Source organism: Strigops habroptila, chromosome 1 (genome assembly GCF_004027225.2).
Source record: "Strigops habroptila isolate Jane chromosome 1, bStrHab1.2.pri, whole genome shotgun sequence".
Taxonomy (NCBI): domain Eukaryota; kingdom Metazoa; phylum Chordata; class Aves; order Psittaciformes; family Psittacidae; genus Strigops; species Strigops habroptila.
Window position 1 is genome coordinate 4,191,392 of NC_044277.2, and position 20,343 is coordinate 4,211,734.

Genomic DNA, 20,343 nt, shown 5'->3' on the forward strand with positions numbered 1-20,343 from the left:
TGGATTCTGGGCTGGAGCTGTGGCAGGAGGAGACTCGAGGCTTTTCCTTCCTGCAGTTCATGCAGTTTCTTCCCATGTGGATATCTCCTATCTCAAGGCATTTCTTATTGCACGGGATGGTTTTGTCCATAATCAGGCAGCAGGATGAGCATCTTCTAAACGTACCTGCTTACCTTTTAAACTTCATGTGTTCTGCCAGCATAAATCATCCACTATTTTCTGTCTTTTGTAGTATTTGTAGTGCTGTTCTTATGTTGTGCTTTAAGTGTTTCAGTTTCATCTTGTCATTTCATTGTCTCCTCAAAGTACTACAGTTCCTTTTTGATACTTCAGTAGGTGCCATTCTCTTTGGTATTCATATTTTGGCATGTTTTGCAGCCACAGACGTGGATTGTAAATGAAAGCAAGCACGATGTTAAGAATCTGTTGGTGATAGCAGAGCTAATACATTTATTAAGTCTTCTTACTTCTAATAGGTAGCAAAGCAGTGACCGTCTGCCCTGATAATCTCTGTATCAGTTCCAGTAACTAGACCTATGGTTAAAGTTCAATTTCCACATGGATTTTGTACCCAATATGGCAATGTTATTGCTTGACATTGCTGTCTCCTTTTAACCACAAACCATGCAGACCTTTTTCTTCGGTTCGGTTCAGTTTTCCTCATGTCTTTTACTAGTTCCCCTTTCTCAACCCCCCACATTTGTATTTATTTCAGCTTTTTAACCCCTTAACGTGTGTCCCCAGTCCTTATCCTTACAGACTTGGAGGAATTCTTGCTTTCTGGTTCTTTGTGGGTTCTAGTTCCTGTTCCTAACAGTGGTCAGCACCTCCAAGTCCCAGTTACAACTGTGTGTACTGAGATGACAAGTAGATGTATGAAAAGCAGGCAGGAGGAATATAATGAGTTATAGTTTACATAATTGCCTATTTAGGAAAGTTTAATGGATGTGCATTTATAGCCATATTTCTTTAGGGTATAATTCTTAATATGAGCTATTTAGGCTCGGAGACAGTGGTTCTTGTGAAGCTGGTGACAGCTCAGAGAGCCTTGGTTTACTATAAAAATGTTCAGCACCAGTGACAAAAATCCCTCTCTTTTAATATGATTTCTTGTGTTCCATATGTAGCCATTTGAAAGCTTGGCTGCCTTTTCTCTAAGGGTTTAAGAATAAAGAAAACACATAATGATGTCCTCTTCATATGCAAAGCCTAACCCTGACGCTTTCATCTCCGAGCTGATGTAGGTGATAATGGTGAAATCCATATGTAACACTTCATTTGTGCCTAGTCACCTGTATTCTGCTGCATTACCGACCAGTGGAATCTTTGCCCTTCAGTTAGGTGGCCAAAACCTAATCTTGTTAATGAGCAGGGTGAGACAAGGAGAGAACCACTGTTGCTCTGCATGTGGCATGCCTGAGAGCCGGAAAATGGCTTGGGATTAATAGTGTGCTTTATTGAACAAGTACAGCCTTGCACAAAAATGAGGAGGCCAGTGCAATCTCAGAGCTATTTCTCCTTCTGTTTCTAAACGTGTTTCTTTATTGTTACAGATATTTCAAGACTTCCCTTGCCAGCAGGTAAGTTCTCTTCTTTCATTTATGTCTAGATGTAAGCAGCTTTTAAGGGCCTGCCTGCAGTATAGTCATGCTTTTATAGCATCACAGTATTGGTTCTTCCTGGCTCTGTCATGATGCTTAGTCATGTGGGGAGCTGAGGTCTAAACAAACCCTGTTGAGGTACAGCTTTCTGTTCCATTTAAATAGTGTATTTTGACAAGGGGAGGAGGTAAGAGAGATGTGTTTATATGCAGTTGTTAAATATGTGTGTGGTATAGTTAATGCTTGAAACGACTCAGCACAGCGTGTGATCCAGCTGTCAGAAAACCAGATTAGGAGCAGCCACAAATAGTATTGGTGGTGAATCAGAGGGACAACATGCAAGGAAACGTGGATAAAAGGAATCTGCTCAGGTGGTGGCAGGGAATGTGACAGACACGTTCACTTTGCTGTGGCCAGAGGTGCCTTCTGCTGCAGTTGGAAGGATCCCTCTGCTCTGTTGGACCCTGTGTCTCCTGTCAGTCGTGTTTAAATAGCAAAACCCCCAGAATAAGAAGAACACAAAACTCCTCAACTCTACCAAAAACCCAACCCCAGTGACCTGAGTTTTGTCTGATTTGGTTATTAGCCAAGTATTAAGCTTTATAAATTGATTTGTGGGCTCAACTTGTGGTGTAGTGCTCAGAATGAGGATGTCTTCTGTTCCCTGCCAGGTAGGATTTATCTGTTCAGTGTCATGTGAATTTTGGTGTAGTGCATGACTGTAGTGCACTTTTACTCCTGTTTGAGCAAGGGGTTGAATGTTCATTTTCAGGCCTGCTGCCTTTTGTCCTTGGTCTGGGTTGGCTATTTTGCTTATGTATCCATTCTTTTATTTCTTGTTACTGAGATGTGCTTCATATCTATCTACAAAATACCTTTTCACAAGCAAGTATCCAAAGTACAATGGTACTGAGTCAACATGAGTCTGCTCCAGAGGTAGTTGCTCTTTCCCATTTGAATCAAATGGCAATTGCAATTAAAAGCCTGAGAGCTGATATACTGTAGTCTTTCCATCAGGACTCAAATGGCTGTTCTGGGCAATAAATCATGTTGGAAGCAGTCAAAAGAACTCTAAATGTGGAAGAAGTTTGCTTTTAAGGAAGGCATCTTTAAAATGACTTTGAGTGCTGAGAGTGGTTGTCAGACAGGGAAGTGCTTGTGGAGAACATTAGGAAAATAAATGGCTGATGTTTTGGTCAGGCTGACAGGAAGGTCAGAGTTGTTGTGGGGTTCTTCAGCAGCTTCTAAAACAAGGATGTGTGAAGAAACATCTTCCCAGTTTCCATTTGGATTTGAAGAGTCTGGTACTGTGAATGTGAGTCACAATGGGATTATTCTTTCCATTTGGGGGTGTGTGTGGAAGTGTCTTTGTACTTTCTACCTGTGTCATTGAAGAACTGATGGAGGGCAAAAACTTGCCCAGCATTTTGAAATGGACTCTTCATCAGGGACTGAAGTGACAGAACAAGGGGGAATGGGTTTAAACTATAACAGGGCAAGTTCAGGTTGGATATAAGGAAGAAGTTATTTACTATGAGGGTGCTGAGGCGCTGGCCCAGGGTGCCCAGAGAAGCTGTGGCTGCCCCATCCCTGGCAGTGTTCAAGGCCAGGTTGGACACAGGGGCTTGGAGCAACCTGCTCTAGTGGAAGGTGTCCCTGCCATGGCAGGGGGTTGGAGCTGGAGGAGCTTTAAGGTCCCTCCAACCCAAACCGTGCTGTGATTGTATGATTCCATGATGGACTTTATGTGCCTGTTTCATCTGCCGGTAACACCAGTCCAGAGTTACGAGCATCTTGGATGATGGAATTAAAATTCAAAGGAAATTTGACAAATTGGAGAAATATCCAAGGTAAAAGATAGAGTGCATTGAATAAAGATGAGGTTCTGCAATCAGAGGGGAAGTTTTCCTCATCAGGACTCATATTTGTAAGAAAGCCAACCGTATCCTGGGCTGCATCAAAAGAAACGTGACCAGCAGGTCAAAGGAGGTGATCCTGCCCCTCTGCTCTTGTGAGACCTCACTTGGAGTATTGTGTACAGTTCTGGGGTCCTCAACATAAGAAGGACATGGAGCTGTTGGTGCAAGTCCAGAGGAGGCCACGAGGATGATGAGGGGCTGGAGCACCTCCCGTATGGAGACAGGCTGAGAGAGTTGGGGCTGTTCAGCCTGGAGAAGAGAAGCTGCGTGGAGACCTCATAGCAGCTTCCAGTATCTGAAGGGGGTCTATAAGGATGCTGGGGAAGGACTCTTCCTTAGGGACTGTAGTGGTAGGACAAGGGGTGATGGCTTCAAACTTAAACAAGGGAAGTTTAGATTAGATATAAGGAAGAAGTTCTTTACAGTGAGGGTGGTGAAGCACTGGAATGGGTTGCCCAGGGAGGTTGTGGATGCTCCATCCCTGGCGGTGTTCAAGGGCAGGTTGGACAGAGCCTTGAGCCATGTGGTTTAGTGCAAGGTGTCCCTGCCCATGGCAGGGGGGTTGGAACTAGATGATCTTAAGGTCCTTTCTAACCCTTATGATTCTATGATTCTAAATAATGGTATTTTCTTATTTCAAGTTTTGAAGAACTTTTTCTTTTTTTTGTGGGTGCCACTTTTAGCAATGGACAATAGATGTCACTAGAAATGCTCTCACTTCTGTCACCTGGTTTTAGTAGTCTAAATCTGCATCATAACACGGGGGGGGTTTGCAGCGTTTGAAGACTTTGCTGTAAGGAGGAGACTGCTTAAAATGGTCTTTATTGTGGTGTCTTGTTTGAGGTTGGAATCCATGTACATTTGTTACGGTCAGTGGTGTACCAGGGTCATCCAGAACACTTCCTTTTCACTTTGATTTCCTAGCAAAATCTGCTTGTAAAGAAAGACTGATGTGCTGTGGGATGCATCAGTTAACTCATTGCTTGGGAGAGGTATCCTACACTAATCCATCACTGCTTTGCAGTCTATGGGTAACTTGGTTTTTTACTACCTTGTGATTGAGGCCATGGAGATGAGTGTGGAGAAGTTATGGAATGAGAACCAGGAGGGCAACTTGTTAAACTATTACAATTTCAGGGGTGGACAAAGAACACAGAACTTGTGTCCCTCTGTGAAGTTATCTTGGAACATGAGTGTGTTCTCAGTATGCCTGGATGAATTAGGCTAGTTTCCTTTGGTAAATGCAGTGAAACTTTGTCTCTTGGCACTGTTGGGATTAAAACCAATCCCTCCTGGATTTTGTTGCCCTCTGAATTTAAGGTATAGCATCTGTGTGGTGTAGGTGACGTTTCTTTAGACTTGGTCCTTTGTTCTTGATCCTGTAGTGCAAATAAGTATTCATTCAGAATGAAGATACAGTAAAGAAGCAAAAAGCTTTACTGAAGAACTGCACCAGGCAGGTACAGGAGAATAAAGGCAAATATAAGAAGTTTGCATCTACTGGGGTTTCAGTTGAAATGGAAATTGATGTTCTTACTAATCTTTTAGTTGTAGATGCTGGCTCTGAGCTTGAAGCTGCTGGTCACAACCCTTTGAGCCTGACAATCCAGGCACTTTCCAAATCATCTCACTGTCCATTTGTGTCATCCATACTTCATGTTAAGGTGTTGTGATGGGATACAGTGATGAAAGACTTGCTGAAATAAAGAGAAATGATGTCTCCTCATGCACCAGGGTAGTCCTTTCATCATAGAACTCCATTAGGTTGGTGAGGCATGACTTCCCCTTCATATATCCAAGCTGATTACTTCTTGTCCTTATACATTTAGAACTTGCTTCCAGGGTAATTTGCTCCATCACCTTGTCAGGAATGGAGGTAAGTTACCTGTACTTTACCAGCCTGTGGTTACTTAGACTCTCCTTCCTTGTCCTTCCTGGAGACAGGAGTTCCATTTGCTTTCTTCCAGCTCTCAGGAAACTCACCCATTTCCCGTGAGTCTGTGAAATGGTTTATAGTTCAGAAACTTGCCCTGGATGCAGACCACTGGTTTTCCAGGAGTATGCATGGGGATAGAGGAAAAAGGAGGAGATGGGGTAGAAGAAAAGAAGTTTTAATGTAGAGTATTCAGAGTAGGATTTAAACAAAAATTCAGGACGTAAATCAGGAGTATTGGGAATGATGTGGCACCCCAGTAACTGCTTTAGACTGTTTTGATGCTCAAAGGTGAAATTTGATGTATTTATCACTTAATAGGACTATGACATGGTACATGAGGAAGTAGGGAGTGGCAGTCAATGATGTGAAAGGTCCTTTGAGTCCTGTGCCTGGTGTTCCTCTAAAGGTGAACAAACTGGGTTAATAATGTGAGAGTTTAAAACAAACAAGCCAAAAATGCAGCCGTTTAGCACATTCCTGTGTTGTTTCCCGGCTGTAGCTCTGGCTCCCAAGGTTTTGGGGACATACTTCTGTGAGGATTGTTCTTGTTTGCTCCTATGTAGTCATCTCGGAGTGGAAGAATCCTTGTAGTCACGGGGGCATCGGACATGTAATGTATCACTTGAATATATACTCTGTAAGATTTTGTCCTTCTTTCTTCTATTTCATTGCTGTTGTAGGACAAATTGGAAGTTTTTGTCTGCTTCCTTTGAAATTAGTGTTATGAATCATGTGTTTAGAATGGGAATTCTGCCGTTCAGAGGGATAAGGATGCTCTTCCGGGGGAAAAATGTTCAGCTTCTTTTTGCAAGTGACAGAAAAAGGTGTTCTTTTTTGGGGGGAAGGAAACACTTGAGATAGAAGCTATTGAATTTTATGGGGTTTTGTCAGTAGTAATAGCAGAGAAATTGCAGTAGGACTTACAACTCTGTACTACGTGCTGTCAAAAGAGAAGTAACTGGTGGTAATGTTTTGCTTAGAAGAGAATGCTTATTTGCTGTGACAAGATGTTTACCTGTTCTGGAGCTGAAGGAACACAGACTGAAAATGCTCATTTGTGACTTGTGTGCCATTAAATGTTCTCTTTCATTCTGTTTGAAACAAAACGGGTGTCTAGGACTGCGCTGGCAGTTCAAACTCAGCTGAAGCAGTTGTAAGGGATGTGAAGAGAATTCATTCCACGCTGTACACCCAAATGTATGTTCTTGCTGGTGATGGTAGTGCAGAAAAAGCTGAAGGGACGTGGATAAGGGTTATTCAATGTGCTTGATCTAGATCTCAAGGAGAATCTTGTCTGGACTCTACCAAGATTACAAAATGTGATGTTCATCATGTTTCTGCAGAAGAAATTCTAATTCATGGAATCATAGAATGGTTTGTGTTGGAAGGGACCTTAAAGCTCATCCAGTTCCAACCCCTGCCATGGGCAGGGACACCTTCCACTAGAGCAGGTTGCTCCAGGCCCTGTCAAACCCATCATTGAACACTTAATTCTTTGTCCTTAGGGAGCAGCAGCATAAGGAATGCTGTTGGCACTTCTCACAAGTGGAGGTTGCTGTTGGTTTGCAGTGCAGACGTGGAGCTGGTGCACTCCTTTCAATGGGTACCTTTGTGAAGACCTTGCTGAGTGTTCCTGTCCAGCTCAGTATGGAACAAATCCTGCTGGAACGAGACATCCAGACAGTAGCAGAGTGGGTAGACTGTGGTCTGCTTTGGACTTGGTGTGTGCAAACAGTGAACTCATTTCCAGTGCTGTAGTTAGCATCAGCTGGAGAGAGTTGCTTTAATGTTTCAAGACAAGGGGCAATGGGTTTAAACTTAAACAGGGGAGATTTAGGTTGGATCTAAGGAAGAAGCTCTTCCCTGTGAGGGTGCTGAGGCGCTGGCACAGGGTGCCCAGAGAAGCTGTGGCTGCCCCATCCCTGGCAGTGTTCAAGGCCAGGTTGGACACAGGGGCTTGGAGCAACCTGCTCTAGTGGAAGGTGTCCCTGCCCGTGGCAGGGGGTTGGAACTGGATGAGCTTTAAGGTCCCTTCCAACCCAAACCATTCTAAGAGTGGCTGTACTTAAGTGTGTGTCTGGTCATTTACCATGAGACATTGTGTGGTTGCAAATATTAGACACACTTTTTAAGGGTATTTGGTAAGGGATTAGGAATTTAGAGTTTCCTATAGTGGAGGGTTTTATAGTTTATAATAGTTTGCCAGCCTTGCAGGTGGAGGACAGGGAGCTGTAATAAAGGCATCGGGATATTATGAATGAGTGATTCTGTTGTTTCTTTACAGCACGCAGCCCTCAGTGGCAGACACTCACAAGTACCTTGTTCTGGTAGAGAATTACTTAAGAAAAACATGAAGTTTCTAAAGCTGAAAAAATGAATAATTATGGTACGTGAGCACGAAACCTGAAACTTTCATGGACTAGTGCATTGGAGATGCTTCCTGTAGTATCAGTGTGTGTTTGTACCTAAGGTTCTCATAGCAGCAACTGTGAAGTAAAGGAAGGGTGGAGATGAGAGTGTTACTGAAAGAAAGGTTCTGAAAATCAAGCTGCATCTTGTAGAGTTGATTTATGTAAAATGTGACTTGTTTGAGTGTACTTATTGTGCTGTGAAACCTGGGTTGGGAGCGGCACGGGATCTGCTCCCAAAATACACATGAGCTTGTTTGCAGTAGAACATCACGGGCTACAGTGAAGCAAGAGGAAAAACACTGCATGGCTGAACTTTTATCAACTACTTTGTTGTAAATTATGCCTGAAGTGACCATGAATAAAGGTCTGTGTGAGCTTCCCTTTAGTTTGTTTTTACATCCTTGACAGCTCTTAATGTTCCACTGCTCTGCTCGTGTAGCTGGCTAGTAGCTTTTATTCCTCAAGGTTTCTTTGCTCAGCAGAAAACTGGAAAAATTGTAGATATTGTACCCGTGACATCTCCCCTCCTTCCTTTTCTTATCTTCATAGACTTGTAGAATGGTTTGTGTTGGAAGGGACCTTAAAGCTCCTCCAGTTCCAACCCCCTGCCACGAGCAGGGACACCTTCCACTAGAGCAGGTTGCTCCAAGCCCCTGTGTCCAACCTGGCCTTGAACACTGCCAGGGATGGGGCAGTCACAGCTTCTCTGGGAAAAGTCTGTGCCAGCGCCTCAGCACCCTCACAGGGAAGAGCTTCTGCCTCAGAGCTCATCTCAATCTCCCCTCGGGCAGGTTAAAGCCATTCCCCTTGTACTGTCCCTACAGGCCCTTGTCCAAAGCCCCTCTCCAGGGTTCCTGGAGCCCCTTTAGGCTGCTGGAGCTGCTCTAAGGTCTCCCCTTCAGGAGCCTTCTCTTCTCCAGGCTGCCCCAGCCCAGCTCTCTCAGCCTGGCTCACCTGCTCTAGTGGAAGGTGTCCCTGCCCGTGGCAGGGGGCTGGAACTGGAGGAGCTTTAAGGTCCCTTCCAACCCAAACCATTCTAAGACTGGCTGTACTTAAGTGTATGTCTGGTCATTTACCATGGGACATTGTGTGGTTGCAAATATTAGACACATTTTTTAAGAGCAGAGCTGCTCCAGCCCTCGCAGCAGCTCCGGGGCCTCCTCTGGCCTCGCTCCAGCAGCTCCACGTCCCTCTTGTGCTGTTGCCCCAGAGCTGGATCAGGGCTGCAGGGGGGGTCTCCCCAGAGCGCAGCAGAGGGGCAGGATCCCCTCCCTGACCTGCTGCTCACGCTCTGGGGGTGCAGCCCAGCACACGGGGGGGTTCTGGGCTCAAGCACACACTGAAGCCGGGTCATGGGGAGCTTCTCCTCACCCAACACCCCCAAGTCCTTCTCCTCAGGGCTGCTCTCAGTCCAGTCTCCACCCAGCCTGTGTTTGTGCTTTTCAGAAGGTTAAGAACATATTTAAGATAATATCCAAACAGCTTATCATAGGTGTGATGTTTTTTGTTTTCAATATGACAAACTGCAGCCGTTATTTTGTCAGGCATAAAGCTGATGCTCTTCAGGTTTTCATATGGAAGGCTCAAAACCACCACCAAAAATCTGTTCTTAGAGCCAGCACATTTTTCCTCAGGTGTTTATTCTGACAAGAGGTCAGAATAACAGGAGCGGGTTGTTAAATGCCTGTGCTTCTGTTGGGTTGGAATTACACTTGAGATGGATGTGAAACTCCTTAAGGAACTCTTGAGAAACTCTTCAACACTGGCACAAAAATGTTTTCCAGATTATATCTTCATTCACTCACTGGGGGTTGGAACTGAATGATCTGAACCTCCTTTCCACCACTAAACATTCTGTGATTCTATTATTCTATCCCTTTAAAAAGATCTTTAAAACTAAGCTCCCTGTTAGGCTCCATCCAGCTTACCTGCTGGAATGGTTTCACATGGTTTTTTCATACGGCGTGTGATAACTCTCTGTGAAAGGCGTAACACAGAGAAATATTGGAACTCTGTTTCCAGGATTAGTAGAATAGATGTTGTGATTGAGGTTTACCTGCTTTTTAGCTCAAGCTGTGAAGGCTGGGCCAGGGTGTAAGCACACATCCTTGTGCTGGGTTTTCTGTTATCATTTACAGATACCACCAGCAAAATGGTTCAATGTCTTAGTGGAGCAAATGTCCATGGACTCAAAGAGCAGCTGAACTGCTGATGAAAACAGGCTGCAACTAAGGCTTTTAGTCCCATTAACACATAATTGATTAGCACTGAAATTGCTGCTGGCTGTTCCCTGGTGAACTCTGCATCCTCCAAGAGGAGTAGTAAAAGGTTTTGTTGGAACTTGAGGCCTTGTGATAGAAAAAGGTGGAGGAGCCAAATGATACAGTGAGATGTTAGAGGTAGTTGTGATTGTTGAGGTTCTGTTAACATCAGTGACTGAATTATTGGGGTTTTAATATAGAACTTCTTAAAGAAGCGTTTTAAGTAGAAATTTGAAGGACAGTGATTGGGCTTTGTTTAGTGACCTGCATCCCTCATAACTTAAGGGGGAAAAGGGAAGCCTGTCCTCCTCCCCAGGGCAGAATTGAATAGACTTAAGCCATTCCTTGAAGATATTTAACCTATTAAGTTAGCAGTTTAAAAACTCTTCCTTTCCTTTCATTTCAGGCTGCTTGAACATCTCTCCTACCAGTTTAAGTTGGCCGTGCTTTGTTCTTCATGTCCTGGCAGCAGGACAAGGCTTATAGTCTTCCTCTGTTTATGCATTCGCTGATCTTTGTCCCAGCCTCTTGTTCTCTTAACAGCTTTAGTTCTTGGTTGACAGCTTTAGTGTCTTGGTTGAAATGTATTAAATGGGATTGTGGAAAGCAACAGCACAGGGTTTTTGGAAGTGGTGTTCAACAGCTCAGTACTACACAAGAGATGAGCTCTTGGCCTGTCAGATGCTGTTATGTTGTTCTGTGGTGTTTGTCAATGTAGGTCATTCAGGCTGCCATCAGCAAGAGGTTTGTTTTCCCATTTTCTCTACTATTTGAAGACATGAGATACTTAACACCCTCCCCCTAGATCTGACGAAGGGCTATGCCTAAAAGTTAGCTCTTTTCCAGCTGTATCAGTTGGTCTTGTAGATGCTGGTCTTGCCCCGTTGAATTTTTATAACACCATTCTTGAATGTACATGTTTGCAGCTTCATTAAAACACTGCATTTCCTCCTGAAGTTACCCTCAAGTCAACAGATACAGGTTAGTGCAAAGTTCAGCTGTATTTGGAGCTACAGAGAAGAGGTTGTATTGGTCTGCTCATAAATCTGTGTATTATAAAGATGCAGACTGGGGCTATTTGCTGTCTTTGGAATCCTGAGTGCAGTTTCATCTAGTTTCACAGCTGGTTCACTAACCTAACTTGAGCTTTATTTGGTGGTGAGCTCCTGGAAGCCTTTCTAAATGTAAGCAACATGTTCTTGTGTTTTCTGAGCACTTTGATACCTCTCTGCAGGCATTTCTGTAGGTAAACAGAACTGGTTCAACAGAGCTGTGCTGATGACAGCCTGTCTTGTGTAATTGGAGGAACAAATGAGGCTGTTTAAGGTGGTGGATTTCTGCATCCGTTAAAAGGTTTTGTCTTAGTTGAAGATGACCTTTGATTTCCTCATAACACAGCATAAAATGACTGCCTGAGGAACCGCTCCTTGAAAGTTCACTGCTGTACCATGAAGCAGCAGTAGAGGTGAACATGCTTTTAAAGTGAATGTCTCTCCTTGGTATAAAATTGGGAGAGAGGTTGATGAAAATGAAGAGGGATTGAACTTTCTGTGGTTAAGAGGCTCAGCTACACTGGGCTCTACTAGAGGTTCTCCTGAACAAATCCTTGAACACTGTTGGAGTTTCTCATGCAACGGTTTTGAATCCTAATTGTGCCAACTGGAAAGGGGAGTTTGAGTCTATTTTACACTATTTTCATAGACTCATAGCATGGTCTGGGTTGGAAGGGACCTTAAGGCTCACCCAGGTCCAACCCCTGCTGTGGGCTTCCACTAGAGCAGGTTGCTCCAAGCCCCTGTGTCCAACCTGGCCTTGAACACTGCCAGGGATGGGGCAGCCACAGCTTCTCTGGGAAAAGTCTGTGCCAGCGCCTCAGCACCCTCACAGGGAAGAGCTTCTGCCTAAGAGCTCATCTCAATCTCCCCTCTGGCAGGTTAAAGCCGTTCCCCTTGTCCTGTCCCTACAGGCCCTTGTCCAAAGCCCCTCTCCAGGTTTCTTGTAGCCCCTTCAGGCACTGGAGCTGCTTTAAGGTCTCCCCAGAGCCTTCTTGTTTCCTAAAGACCCAAGTCTTTGCTTGCTCAGTTGGGCACAGACTTTGCTGGGGTAACAGAGCAGCCTTCGTGCTTCTATTATGAAACTTTAAAAGGATGCGATGTAAAAATGAATATTTAATTCTGTGTTTGATTAAAGGGTGTCAGCACTGGTGGTTATTTGTTCTGTAACACTGAGTCTTTAAGGTTCCAGAGCTATTTGTCTTAAGCCTGCAAGTGTTTGTTTATCCATCAGGGATTTATGCTCTGCTCATCCTTCACTAAGGAATACAGTGGTAACTGTTCCTCCAGTGTTTTTCAATAGAGATGGAAGAATGTTGCATTATTGTGAGCTCATGGATTACTTTTTATTCAGCTTGCTGTTGCATTTAATGGTTTTGGAAGTGTGAGGAATTGCTCATGTTGTGTTTGTGTTTTATGTCACACTGTGAGTCTTTGAAAATCAGACTTTGAGATAGAGCGATACAGAAATCAGGTGCAACTCTGTGCTAAAAATACATTCACAGCTAAGTCTTTCACAAGCTCTTACTCTAACTTTGTGTTAGCATATGGAGGAGAAGCAGGACAAGGGACACATGTCCAGACAAGACCAAACTAATTGGACCCTCTGTGGCTGCACAGCTTTCTTTTGTGTTATGAGATAGATGAGGGAGAAAGCAGCCCAGATATGAGCAGACCCTGAAGAGACTTGCTGACCCATAAGCAACTTCATTTTCCTATCTCCCTCCCCTTAGATGTGGCTCATTATTTCTAGGTTACCCTTGAATTAACAAAGAGGGGGTTTAAGATGCATATTTAAGGTCAACCGATCCGCTCATGGATCCCTTCCACAGAACAAAAGTAGTCCTTGCAGAATGTGGAATCCTCCCCTTCAGATGCCTTCTGCTGTGTTTGCCTCATCAATAAAGGTTTTCCCCATAAACAGAGGAAGCTTTATAAGGTCAGAAAGGTTCTGGCGCCAATTCTGGATTGCTTTGTCTCACTCCTCCTCCTGTCACCCCTCTTCTTCTTGTCTGAGCAGGTTGAAGAGAAGCAGCTCGAACTGATGAGCGCAGTGAGCCTGGCAGAGCAAAGTTAGCAGCCTTTATTTTGCAGTGAAACAAGGAGCAGGATGTGTCAGGTTCACTTTTTCTCCTCTTAGTTTCTCCATGAAGCAGGTTTTTGCTTTTAACCATTGAAATTGTGATGGAACTTCTCAAAGATGTCTTGAGGGTAGCAACGGTTTTGTTGGTTGGGTTTTTTGGTACATAGCCTGGAACATGAAGAGGCAGAAGATTGGAATCCGTGCCCTAAGGAAGGAGTCATTTTAAACCATTCTGAGCTTTCATGGTGCTGACTTTATACTTCTCTGCAGTGAACCTTCAAAAAGTAAATGGAAGGAAGTGGGAGAATATGAGTGGGTGATAATGTCCACCCACAAGGAAATCTGCTGCAACTCGGATGCCTGGAACTGAACACAACCCATATGGATTTAAAAAGTGGCCAGTCTTTGTTTATGAAATAATAAAAATAAACTCAGTTGTCCTTCTAACATCTGTTGTCAGCATGGGCTAAGGAGGATCCTTTGGGAAGGGGAAATATGGGAAACTTCATTAACGCTACATTCCTCTGGCCTTTTCCCAACATCCTGCTCTGTTTCCCTTCCCTACCTCACTACTGTCAGTTGGCATTTGAAAATAAAAGCAATTAATTCTGTCAGCTACTATTTTAACACGTAGTTCAGAGGATAGGAAGGCTGATTTGGTGACCATGACCCAGAAGGTGATGAAGCGTTGCTTTAGTACTCTGGACTTTTCAGGAACGCCCTATACGTATTGTGCTATAAAGCTCACCAATTGAGGAAGATAACAATAAATTTAGTATTGGATTAAATTTATGTCAGAAGAAGGTCTTAAGCAGACATCCAAAGCAGTTTATGTGCTCGAATGATTTTGGTGGGATACTGGAATCTTACTCTGGGCAGTTGGAGCACTCCAGGGTCAATCTTGCAGCATGTTCTCTGCTATCGACTATCCCAAGTTGAAGAAGTTTGAGCTTCGCTCTGTTGTACTCCTTCAAACCTCAAGCATTTCCTGAGCAAGAAATCTTCAAGCAGGTACCACTAGAAGTTCAGCGTGAAGACTAAAATCACAAATCCCAGTTTTTCGTTTCATTGATGGAAACCTCACAAAAGAGCACTTGGCTTTACAGGCTATGGATGTTCCTAGTGGTTTGCTTTGCAGGGAGGTTGGAACTAGATGCTCTTTAAGGTCCCTTCCAACCCAAAACATTGTATGATTCTATTGCTTCCCTAAGGTTTATTTCCTAAGTCCTCTTTTACCTTTTCCCTTCAGGAGAAAAGTGGCCTAATTTAATCTTAGAGCATGGAATTAGAGTTTGTCCATATTGCAGAGATTTAGAGACCAGGCAGATTTCCAAGACAGCTTTAGCAAACTTGAGCTTAGTGTAAGGTAGGCTTCAGGAGCCATAATTCCAGATGTGATGTAAGGGTGGGTGCACCATTGTTCAGTAGTTCCTGTGAACAAAGGAGATCTTTGTTTGACACTAAAGAGAAACTTAGGGCAAATGGTCTTTTCCACTCTTCAATATTACGCACACAAAATAATTACAGTAATTAAAAATACCCCAAACATGTAAGGAACAATGAGAGGATGAAGATGGATGAAGATTACGGTGCAATTCCAATGTTTGGAGAGCATGTTTGCAGGATACGAACATGGGAAAGCAAATGGATGAGGATGCAGAAGCTTGTCAATGAGCAATGAACATGTTTGAAGCTTCAGAAGTGTCAGTTGGCACACTTAGCTTTACAGGCTGGTCTGCAGTTCTCTCAATAAAAAGCATTTGTGGCTTTACAGGAAAAAAATCCTCCACTTTTCCTGAGGGCAAACTTGGTTTGGGAGCTCTCTTTTTTTTATTAGCAAAAAGAATGCAGTGAAGAAATGTTCTTCTTCCATCTCTTACACCAATATGGAGATCTTCTAAAACTAAATGTGTGTGTGCTTCAGCTCTAGTAACTAGTACAGGAATAAACAGTAGCCATGAAGTGGCTAAAACTCTGAATGAACAGTCCAGAATCATTATGATGGTTGTGATGTGATTGCCACGCTTCAGGCTGTAGCTCTTCATTATTTTGTCTTAAGAAGCAAAATGAGCTGCTCTCTTCTCCCTGCTGGAAGGAGATCGCTGGTGCTGGTATGTTCATCTCGTAGCTGAGAGCTTGCAGAAGAGGAATTGAAAAGACAATCTCTGTTCTGCAGTCAAACGCTGCCTTGGTGCAGATCCGTCTGCTTTCTTCACAGAGTTCCTGAATACTGAGTTGAGTTTGGTTTCTCAGGGCAATGAACCTCAGGCAAGTATTCTCTGGTTCGGTTCTGTTCCCCTTCCAGCAGTGCTTGAACTTGCCAGCCAGTCTGATGAACATTTGATGAATAGAGATATTAACTGATGTGAAAATAATTGGTTGAATAGCAGAGAGATCCTAATGATGCCATTCAGGGAGGGAGAAGCTGTAGTTAGCTGCTCTCTGCTGAGCAGATACCCGAGACACCCACAGGAGCTCAGTCTCTAGACATAACCCTGGAGAAAGCCAAGCTTTGCCAGTTCATCTCGTAGGCATTTTACATCGTTATTTTTGTTTGGATAAGCTTGAGTGGAAAAAATTATACAGCCTTTTATGTGCCTCCCAGTTGTACGAGACTGTTGTTTAACTCTTTATTCCACAAGGCTTTGTGATTCTTGCAGTCGACTTCACTAGGAGACAGGATCAGCCCTGCAGGCAAAATTAAAACAAGAACTAAATGCCTTGATACAATCCAAAAGCTTCTGACCTTTTTTCTTCTCTTGCTTTCACAAAGCTGATGCTGATATTCAGTAAGTCTTTAAAACCAAGCTGAAACTGAGCAGCCAAAGTCATACTCACAGTAGAAAGGTCTTAGACTTGAATTTCCTGGGAGGCAAAATGCCATTTCTTGGCTGAGGACCTTGGCTTGCTGTCACTTTTGGGGTAGTCTGAGTTTTTCCTGGTTAGAATGTGTATTTTAGGAAAATAGGCAGTGCTTCTGCATGTTCTTAATACAAAGTGATGCTTTCTGTTTAAAAATGAATACTGTTTTGTATTTGCGTTGATAGCTGTTAGCATTATTGCTTACACAGTGAGTACTTTGCAGATACTATCACTGTATGTCAGCATATGCATTTTCCACAACAAGAATGGACGTTCCTGTTCCACGCTCCTGATTTCTGACAGATGTTCCTTACTTCAGTAAATGCTATAATCTGATTGGCATTACTTAAAACAAGTAGGTACTCAGATACCTACTTAATGAGTATAAAATGTTGCAAGTATTAAGTATATTAAGTATAGAGACCTATTTAACTTTTCCAGGGGTTTTGGGGTTTTGTTTTTACTTTGTGCCTTGTCTTTTGCTCTATCCCTGCCCTCCTTCCCCCCTGCAACTGAAATTTGGCGGTTTCTGACTTTCTGTAGAACACAAATGTATGCTTTTTTGTGCAGAAAAGCCTGATCCTGTTGTTTGAAACGAGAGTGAGCGTATGTGTATTGGTTACTACTTACAATAACAAATAGAAAAGAAGTAATGTATATGCAATAAAAATCTTAGCATGAAGGAAGCACTTGGCTTATTTTGAAAGATACATACTCAGAGTGTAAAATATGGAATAACTTCTAAAATGGAATTAAAATACTCTCTTCCTATGCAGTACTTTGTCTTCACCTTCATTTTGTAGCCTGATACTACAACAAGGAAGTATGTCCTTGAGGAGAATGATTATAATACTCATGTCATAAAAAGGGTAGCTGTACCCAGCTGACAGCATCTCTTGACTCTTGGATTGATAATCTGTAGTAGTCTCATCTGTTAAAAGTATAAAGAAAAAGGCAAGTCCACGCATTCTGTTTATTAAAATTCTCCTTGGTAATGCACTTCCCAGTTGCTATTCAAACGGGTTTGTTTTCATGCATAAAACTTAAATTTAGGCTATACCATTTTTACCTCCTGGTATTTTTTTTAGCTAGTTTCTGCAGAACACTAAATGAAAGAAGCACAGGTTTTTATATATTACATCCTAAAGCACAGACCAAACCAGCTAAAGAAAACCACAGCATTGTGTTTTGTAATGAAACAAGAGTGACTTGCTCTCAAGGTCATCAGGGAAGCCTGTGGCAGAGCTGGATGTGGAAAAGCAGCTTTCCTGCGCCGTGAGCTGCAGCTTGAACCAGAAAGGCACCGGTCCTGCGTCTGTGCATCTTCTGCAGGCACACAAATACAGTCATTTCTGTTCTAAACATCACCACACCACGTTTTGCTTTATTATTGGAGGTGAATACAATCGACCTTGTTGCTGCAAGTATTTGGCTGGCTGTGTAGCACTTAGGGGCTTTGCAAACTTTACGGTGGGGGGGAGGAAGGCATCCAGGCATGTCTTCAGTTCCCTTTGGCTTTCTTCAGCCCCAGAAAGAGCTTTGTGCCTGCGCAGTGATGCAGAACATCTGATGGGCCTGCTTGTGGCCTAATCTCTCTCTCTCTCTCCCCCTTTCCCCCCCTTTCTTTTTTTCCCCTCCTCTATCTTTCTCCTTTAAATAGAGAAGAAGGCAATATTAAAAGCAGCATCTATATTTATCAAGAGTTTTGACACACACCACTGCAGTTCTGCATAGCCAGTGTATCAAGCAAATAAGATGGTAGTATTTTAGGTTAAGAATGGTAATTAAGCACACGCCGTAGGTGAGTTTGTGCTGCTCCAAGTAGGCAGATAGGTTAAGTTGAAGGCTGCTGGCTTTAGATTAATTCCCGTTTTGGTTACAGTCTTGGATAAGCCTTATGCCTTACTGCTGAGCGAGAAAAAGATTACCATGGAATATATAAAGAGCTTTAATGATCAGTGTGAGTCTCGGTCCTGTTGAGTTTTTTCTAAATACATATTTTTAGCTGATTCAGTTGTTTCTGATTGTCGTGAAACCTTTTGCTAGGAGTAAAATGGGTGTTTTCTCCCCCCCCCCCCCGCCTGAGTGCCTGTTTATAAACACAGGCTTTTGCAACTCTTGTACTTGCTGTTTTAAAAGGAAAAATAGATTGCTGTAAGCAGTTCTGATGTGAGATGCTGCAAGTTGAGAGGGAACAAACGCCATGGAGCGTGCAGTGTGTGCTTGGGGTGACCTTTGCCTTCTGGGTGTAGAAAGTATAAGGAAGTGTATTATATCTATAGAAGTATATGAAGAAGCCCTGATTTTAGAGGAGGGCTGGATGCGGTGCTGAGCAATTACTGGTACAGGCTGTGATATTTGCCCTTTATTTAAGGCAAAGGAGTGCTACCGGAGTTCTTTCATCAATAATAATCAATTATTTCGGTAACTTCATCAATAATAAGTAATAATTTCATCAATAATGGTCATTTCGATATGACTGTGAGGTCAGGCAGGCGGTGCTGCAGGCTCTCACCCCCAATTCCTGATGAAGCTTGTGGAAGTTCTGCATTATTAGGGTGCCGGCTTCTTTTCCCAGCACCAGCTAGAGACACAGAACACCTCAAAGCGATGCCAAAACGTTAGTCCTTGCGGGGGGGGACGGTGCGATGTGGTGGGACCCGAGCCCAGAAAATGGCCGGGGCTCAGTCGGATCCTCGGAGCCCGGCGGCTCCGAGCCGCAGCTCCGGCGTTGCGGGTGAATCGAGCAGAAGGGGCGGATTAGCATATTAATGTGGCGCTCGCTAATCGCCTCCCCTCCTTCCCTCCCCGCCTCCCTCGCTGAATGGAGGCAGGAGCACGCTCGCTCCGCTGCCCGCTTTCCCCCCTTCCTCGGCACCTCGCCGCCGCGAAAGGATGTTCCGCGCTTTCGCTCGCCGAGCCGTGAGGAGATGAAGCAGCGCCGCGGTCTCCCCCCGCCCCGGGCCCGGCCGCGCTGAGGGGCCGCCGGTTCTGCTCCTCGCTTGGGGACCGAGCCCCCGGCCGCTCCGCAGCACCGAGCCGGGACGCTGTATCCCGGGATCCCCCGCCCCGCTGTGTGTATGTGGTGGCTGGAAGTCGCCGGCCAGCAGGCCCCGGAGCGAGCAGGTGCCATCTGTATGGAGAAGAGCGGCTGCAGCCCATTCCCGATGTGCTGGGCTAAAGGTACACAGACCCTTATATCTTTTCTATATTTAACCCTCTCCCCCCGTTAATTTAATGTTTTACCACCTGTGGGTCTAGAGGGTTTTTTTTCCTATAAAGCTATAAAATAAAGCTATTTTCATGCTGGTCATGCGCTCCTAACCGAAGCAGCCCGCAGGATCTTCTTCACCTGACAGCTGTAATACCCTGGGTTTTTCTCCCTTTGCTTTTCAGAATGATTTGAAACCGAGGAGCGCTTGAGCTGTGTTTGGTTTTTTTTCCCTTGCACTGATGTGAGGATCTGACGGCTTTGTGTTTGATCTTTGTATGTTTGAAACCGCTGCGAGCAGGATTCTGCTTTCACTCACCTTATGGATGGAGTAGTTTTGAAGTGCTTGATCGCAGGTAGCATTTGCAGTGGAAGACTGACATCTTTTTACTTGCTGGCTTAGAAATTGTGACCCCCCTTCACCTCCCCAAAAGAGACAATACCTAGCCACAAAGCATGCATTTATTACAATGAGAGGGGGTTTGACTTGAATCATGGAATCACAGAATCATTTAGGTTGAAATTGAGGCTTAATTAGATGGACACATGAAACTCATTCCCATGATTATCTTAACTTGCATCCCATGACATGAATATTTACTCTGTTATAATCTGAAAGGTATTTGTATGTTTGTGTTGCGGGTGGGAGCGTCCAGGGATTAAGCTCGAAATTCTGCTAGTAGCCAAGGAATCAAATCTTCCTTAGATGGCAAGCAACTAAAAGGTTGTGTGTTGCTGGTTGTAAGCATAACTTTCCTCGTGTTCACTTTCATTTCAATGTACTTTCTTTTTTGGAAGAGGAGCTGGCAGTGAAGTATTGCGTCACCGTAACCTTGGGTCACAAACAGAGGCAGTTACTCCAGAAGTTCAGGGGAAACGTATCTCAACTAAGGGTTGGGTGGCTCAAGATTAGTTGTCTTGGAAAGAAGTAACAATAAATTTACTTTGAGTTTTTACTGCCTCGTTACTTGGAGGAGACACAAAAGGAGCATTTAACACTGTCTTTG

General features: G+C 43.9%; 1 protein-coding gene across 16 annotated transcripts in view; it reads left to right on the forward strand.

Moving 5' to 3' along the window:
* The first annotated feature begins 801 nt into the window (after positions 1-801).
* PTK2 (protein tyrosine kinase 2) overlaps positions 802-20,343 on the forward strand; it is a 158,604-nt gene continuing 139,062 nt past the window's right edge. For 15 of the 16 annotated variants that reach the window (XR_003994032.1, XM_030503569.1, XM_030502096.1 and 12 more), the window contains exon 1: positions 18,932-19,308. Coding sequence is in view for 14 of the 16 variants with exons in the window: in XM_030503569.1 (XP_030359429.1) it covers positions 19,206-19,308 (103 nt within the window). In the remaining 2 variants the exon portion in view is untranslated. Of the gene's footprint in view, positions 820-1,553; positions 1,581-18,931; positions 19,309-20,343 lie in introns of those variants that run through there. The other variant, XM_030503294.1, reaches the window with a different exon arrangement.